General features: G+C 42.5%; 1 protein-coding gene across 1 annotated transcript; it reads left to right on the forward strand.

The window, feature by feature from the left end:
* Positions 1-54: 54 nt before the first annotated feature.
* Positions 55-3,739, forward strand: LOC148195678 (uncharacterized). The gene is made up of 3 exons (XM_088095265.1): positions 55-763; positions 2,497-3,629; positions 3,733-3,739. The coding sequence occupies exons 2-3, from the start codon at positions 3,016-3,018 to the stop codon at positions 3,737-3,739; spliced, it is 621 nt and encodes a 206-aa protein (XP_087951391.1). The 5' UTR covers positions 55-763; positions 2,497-3,015.
* The last annotated feature ends 3,059 nt before the right edge of the window (positions 3,740-6,798 follow it).

A 6,798-nucleotide genomic window follows, 5' to 3' on the forward strand; every position in this document is an offset into this window, starting at 1 on the left:
TAATGAAAAATGTTTCTAAATTAAATTAAAATTATAAAATATTAAAACTGTAAAACCCTGTATAATTAGCAATAGTAATTCTGTGTTAAACCAGATTTATGCTCATTATAATCCATGCTTATCCTATTAAATCCCATGTCAAATCTGCTTTTAAAATCCCTCTGCTGTGCAATAACACCGTGCCACAACATTCTCTGAGACGCGCACCACTGCACACATTCAGTGCATTAAAAACGCACCAATCTGTGCATGCACGCACGCCACGTGTCGCAGGAGAAGCTTCCAAAGCAGGGTTTGGGGTGCAGGTGGCAGGCTGGGAGACGCTAGCCTGTTTTGACGTGGAATCCACCAACAATACTGAGTTTTGAGAAAACTCTCTCACTTGCACGCACACTTCGTCTTCCTCAGAAAACCAAACCTTTCATCTTCTCCAACTTCTCACTAAGAACCTTTATCTTCTCTCTACCATTACTCACTTCTTTCAACTCCAAACAATTTTCTGAAACCATAGAAACGTTCACGGGCCAGTAAGCTTCGTTTTGATCCGAACATCTTTTGATCCTGTAACTGGTAAGTTCCCAAGCCATAACCTAGTTCTAGAATTTCTAGGAACACTGTTTTAGTTGCATGCAAAGAATAAAATCTGAGTTTCTGAGTTCTCTTTGGTTAAACCTAGTTGAAGAGCGTAAGAAAGAGCTTAACGGGTAGAAAGCCCTAGTTGGACTGATTCAAGTATACTGTTAAACGTTCACTGCAAATCCGGGTAAGGGAAGCTTATATGTTTAATTTATACTGTTTGATTTATGATCTGAGATTCATATAAGAAAAACATGATGTTTGAGTATTTAGAACGTTTACTGATATCTGATATGTATTCTGGTTTGGATGGATCTGTCATGAACTGATACGGCTTATATAAATTTGATTTGATGATGAATTTGATTTAAATGCATGATTGAGTTGATTATGGATAAATGGAGAATGGTTATTGTGTGGTTGGAATGATTTAAATGTTGAAATTTGCATGATGATGGTGTCTGAAGGGAATTAAATCTGGAAATGAAAGTATAAAGTTGAAAAATGGAAATCTGGAAAAATTTCTACTAAGTGTGAAAACTCTGAACTTCTGATCATTCTCTGTTGCTAAATGACGCTCGTCACTGTACGGTCTTAGACCGTTCGGTTTTTGGTTAACATGACTTAGATTGGAATTCATTCATTTGGAATGAATTCTGCTCGAGAACGAGCGTCCCCCAATTGAGTGAATGAGCGTTCGTTTCTGCTCAGTATAGATAAATATTTAAAACTTTATAAATAAGTGACGTTCGGCCTTAAGTCGAGCGTACGTTCTCATTGACGTTCGGCCTCATGTTGAGCGTTCGTCCTTATTGTCGTTCGTCCTTATTGTCGTTCGACCTTATATTGAACGTTCGTTCTACAGAGTGTTCGGTCTTATACTGAAGTGCTCGTTCTAAGTTGAGCTCGGTTTATACCAAGCGTTCGTTCTGATTGTGCTCGGTCATTGACCCAGCGTTCGTTCAAGGAGGGTTCGGTTACTTTTTATATAACTGAACGCTCGTCCTTACCATTGAATTCTGAGAGAACGTAATTGGCGTTCGTCCAAATTGTTAATGAACGTTCGTTCTTTGACTGGCAGTGTTGTTTTTTTTGAAATCAATTATATTGATTGTTTATCTAAACATTTTCTTACGGGTTTTATCCTTTGGATTCTACCTGGATTCTTTACCTTCAAAATATTTCTAAGTATCATCCATATCTTTTAAAGATCAGTATTTTCAAATTATGAAGTGTTGAAACGTGTTAAGTGAATAAATGGTTCGTTTCTTTTGTTCAGAAACGAGGATGTAGGAGTACTGTAACATGTTAAGTCCTGTTGATTAAGTGATGAACGTTCGTGGAATTAAGAGAGTGGAACACGGAATGAAAATGTGAATCAGTGAACTGTTTAATATGGTGAATGATATGTTGAACGAATTATTGGAACTGGATTTTATTAGCGTTCCAAGGAGGAACGTTTTTGATATGATTGATTATTGAGTTTTGTAAAGTATGACTGTGGGCATGCTAATGCTGGCTTGGTCCATCCTGATATTCCGTGATACTCATCTTCACGTAGAAGGGAGTAGTCATGCGTGGGAATGGCAGGAGACTCTATTCCTTAGAGGTACTTTGGATAGGGTTAACCTCGAGTGGCAGCTGTCGAGTGTAATACAGTTACCACACCACTCGGGTGCAAGGACGCCTGTAGCTACACGGTTCATACAGTCCGGACGGTCTGTCTTTTATATATGTATCTATATGATTGTTAACTGATGAGCTTGTATGTTGTATGCGTGGATTGAAATGTAAATGTATGTGATGATGGTATAAATTAAATATCATAAGCTTACCCTTGCATTTCCTTTGTGTTGTCTAATGTCCATGTATAATCCGTCTTGTCGAAATGCAATGATCATCCGTTGTGGATGTGAGCAGATGGTGGTGCATCCCTTGAGCAAGTACTGGAAGAAGAAAATTTGGAGGATGCCAACCTTGTGGACGTTGAAGTAAAATTGGAGCAGTAGGGATTAGTTCCGTAGTAGCAGCAGTAGTTAATTTTGGGTGTGCTGTATTCTGGCAGCCTGTATATAATTCTGCAGATTTGTTCCTGTAGATCTGTTTTGTATATTTTGCTAAAATTCTGAACACTGTAAACTCTACTGTAAGTTACTGTACAGTACTGTTTATTTATATAAGTGCTGTTTTCTTTTGGAGCAGCTGTTAATTACGCAAAGACTGTTTACTGTTACTGTTAATTGTGATAAATTCTGAATTATAGTGATTACTGTATTTTGGGATGTTACATTAGTGGTATCAGAGCAGTTTTGTTCTTTTAAGGAACACTGTAGGTATGAGTGCACTACGTTTTTGCTGTGTGCTTATTATATGTTAATGAGTTATTGTTTTAACTCTCGAACTTTACTAACGCTCGTTTTTCTCTGATCCAGAGAACTAATGGCGCCTAGACTTCCTCCTCCTCCCCAACCGAATGAGTCCGATACGTCCAGCAACACTAGGTTGTTGGAAACCGTAGTTGAACGACTGCATCAACAGAATACTACACTGATGGAGCAAAACGCCACTCTGATGCAGCAAAACCAAGCTGCTATGCAAGGATTGGAGGCATCGCGTGTCAATTCTGAAAACACGCAAAGGCAATTGATGGAGATCCTGGCTGCAACTAGAGGTGCGCCTGGAGCATCTTCTTCAAACGCTGCTCAACCAAATGCTGAATGGAGTTTGGAAAGTTTCCTTCAGCATCACCCTGCCAAGTTCAGTGGCAAATGTCTTCCTGATGAGGCAGATCATTGGCTGAGGGACATTGAGAAGATTTATAATGCAAAGAGGTGTCCTGACGACAACAGATTGGCGTTTACTGAGTACTTGTTGACTGGTGAGGCCAACCACTGGTGGACGAGTGTGAGGGCTATCCTGGCCGACACTCATGCTCCTATCACCTGGGAGGTTTTTAGAAACAAATTTTATGAAGAATATTTCCCAGACAGCGTTCGCTATGCCAAGGAAGTAGAATTTCTTCAGCTGGTGCAAGGGGGAAAATCTGTATCCGAGTACACAGATTCTTTCAAACAGTTGTTGAGGTTTAATACGATGGCCACTAGTGAAGAGTGGCAGTGTAGGAAATTTGAGAATGGATTAAGAAGCGACCTGAAGGTGTTGATATCAAGTTTATGCATTCGGTCATTTCCTGCAATGGTGGAAAGAGCCAAAGTATTGGAGAAGAATATGGCAGAAGTGGAACGACAAAAGAAGCAGACACAGGTGACTAGAGGGTCGATTGTATCCAGGGGTACTGCCAACACGAGAAGTACTCCTTACGCTCGCCCAGGTCAGTCAAATGCAAGTGGATCACGAGCATTAATCACTGCCGGACAGCCAGGAAACGTCACTTGTTTCCAGTGTGGAGGGCCACACTATCGTTCATCTTGCCCTCAACTCACGGGAGGAAAATTCTGCACGAAATGTAGAAGAAGTGGGCACTTGGAGAATGAGTGCAACATGGGTGGACGAGCTGTGTTGAGGCCACCGAATGCTGGCAGAAATCAGGCTAGAGGAGGACGAGCCCAAGCAGCTGGACGCGTATATGCGATTACTGGTGCAGAGGCAGCTAATTCAGGTACACTCATCATCAGCACCTGCCTTGTGTTTGGTACCTCTTGTTGTGTGCTGTTTGATTCGGGGGCAACACACTCCTTCATATCGAAGGCGTGCGTTGATAAGTTGGGAATAGCTGTGAGCGAGATGAATTTTGATTTGGTGGTGTCAACACCGGCTGCGGGTGAAGTTAGGACGTCTACCATGTGTGTTAGATGCCCTATTGAGGTAGAAGGACGTAGGTACAAGGTGAATCTTATCTGTTTGCCTCTCAAAGATTTAGAAATAATTTTGGGAATGGATTGGCTCAATACCAATCGCATTCTCATAGATTGTGGCAAGAAGGAGTTAGTATTTTCTGAAGAAGATGAGGAATGCTTGGGAGTGACACTCGGTCAGTTAAAGGAAGACATTATGGAAGGCGCGGCTTGTTTTCTCATCATGACACATGAGGACCAAGAGCTGGGAAATTTGAAACAAAAACGAACGTCTGTTGTGGAGGAGTTTCTGGACGTTTTTCCAGATGAGATACCAGGGTTGCCTCCTGTTAGAGAAGTTGAATTCACCATAGACTTGGTGACCACGACAGCCCCTATATCAGTCCAACCATACCGTATGGCGCCTGCAGAGTTGGTTGAACTCAAGAAGCAAATTGAAGAACTCATGGAGAAGCAGTTTATCAGACCGAGTGTGTCACCATGGGGAGCGCCTGTGCTCTTGGTGAAAAAGAAGGATGGTAGCTCTCGTCTGTGTATAGATTATAGACAATTGAACAAGCTGACCATCAAGAACAAGTACCCCTTGCCAAGGATTGATGATTTGTTGGATCAACTGCATGGGGCAACAGTGTTTTCTAAGATTGATTTGCGTTCAGGATATCACCAGATCAGGGTGAAGGAGGACGACATCCAGAAGACAGCGTTCCGATCACGTTATGGGCATTATGAGTACGTGGTAATGCCATTTGGAGTGACGAACGCTCCAGCCATCTTCATGGATTACATGAACCGGATATTCAGACCCTATTTGGATAAATTTGTAGTTGTGTTCATAGATGATATTCTCATCTACTCCAAAACCAATGCCGAACATGAAGAACACTTGAGAACAGTACTAACCGTGTTGAGGGAGAAAGAGTTGTACGCAAAGCTGTCCAAGTGTGAATTTTGGTTAAAGGAGGTGCAGTTTTTGGGGCATGTGATATCGTCTGAAGGTATTTCAGTGGATCCCTCTAAAGTGAGAGCAGTGCTAGATTGGAAGAGCCCGCGTTCAGTCACGGAAGTGAGGAGTTTTGTGGGACTGGCAGGTTATTACAGACGTTTCATAGAGGGGTTTGCCAAGATAGTGGCTCCTCTTACTAGATTGACTAGAAAGGACCAACCATTCGCTTGGACTGATCTATGTGAGGAACGTTTCCAGGAGCTGAAGGTGAAACTAACGAGCGCGCCAGTTTTGATTATTCCAGACACGTCCAAGCCATATGAAGTGTACTGTGACGCTTCTCACCAGGGTCTGGGCTGTGTGCTCATGCAGGAGAGACGTCCAGTAGCGTACGCGTCTCGCCAATTAAAGATTCATGAGCAAAATTACCCCACACACGACCTAGAGTTGGCAGCGGTCGTGTTTGCATTGAAGATTTGGAGGCACTACCTATACGGATCCACGTTCCAAGTCTTCAGTGATCACAAGAGCCTCAAATATTTATTTGATCAGAAGGAGTTGAACATGAGGCAGAGGCGTTGGCTAGAATTTTTGAAAGACTATGAGTTTGAGCTGCTCTATCATCCTGGGAAGGCAAATGTGGTGGCAGACGCTCTAAGCAGGAAGGCGATACATGTCTCATTGATGATGGTGAAGGAGCTGGATTTGGTGGAGAGCTTCAGAGATCTAAGGTTGCAGTTCGAATTAGAACCGAACAGCATCAAGTGCTGCAACCTTAGAATATCAAGCAATGTGTTTGATCGTATATGGATGAAGCAACGTGAGGATGAGGAGCTGGGGAAGATCTTTGGCGCACTCGGTACAGAAAAAGCCAAAGAGTTTAATGCTGGAACGGATGGTATGTTACGTTACATGGGCAGAACGTGCATTCCTAATGATGGTGAACTGAAACGGATTATATTGGAGGAAGCACACCATAGTCGTCTTAGCATACACCCCGGTATGACTAAGATGTATCAAGATCTTAGGAAATCGTTTTGGTGGCCTGGAATGAAAAGTGATATAGCACGTTTTGTAGCTTCCTGCCTGACATGTCAACGTGCTAAGGCCGAACACCAACGACCAGGTGGTTTGCTTCAGCCACTGGAAATTCCTGAATGGAAGTGGGATAGCATTTCCATGGACTTCGTGACTCATCTACCACGAACGGTTAGGAATCATGACTCAATATGGGTGATCGTGGATAGATTGACGAAGAGCGCACACTTCTTGGCCGTGAATCTGAAGATGTCAATGTCTAATTTGGCCAAATTGTATATAAATGAGATCGTTCGTCTGCATGGAGTGCCCTCAAGCATCATTTCTGACCGAGACACGAGATTCACATCTCGGTTTTGGCAATCCCTGCAAGGCGAGTTGGGGAGCAAATTGCAGATGAGTTCAGCATATCATCCGCAAACGGAC

This window comes from Vigna umbellata, chromosome 7 (genome assembly GCF_029865625.1).
Source record: "Vigna umbellata cultivar VRB3 chromosome 7, Vumbellata_1.0, whole genome shotgun sequence".
NCBI classification, from domain to species: Eukaryota; Viridiplantae; Streptophyta; class Magnoliopsida; order Fabales; family Fabaceae; genus Vigna; species Vigna umbellata.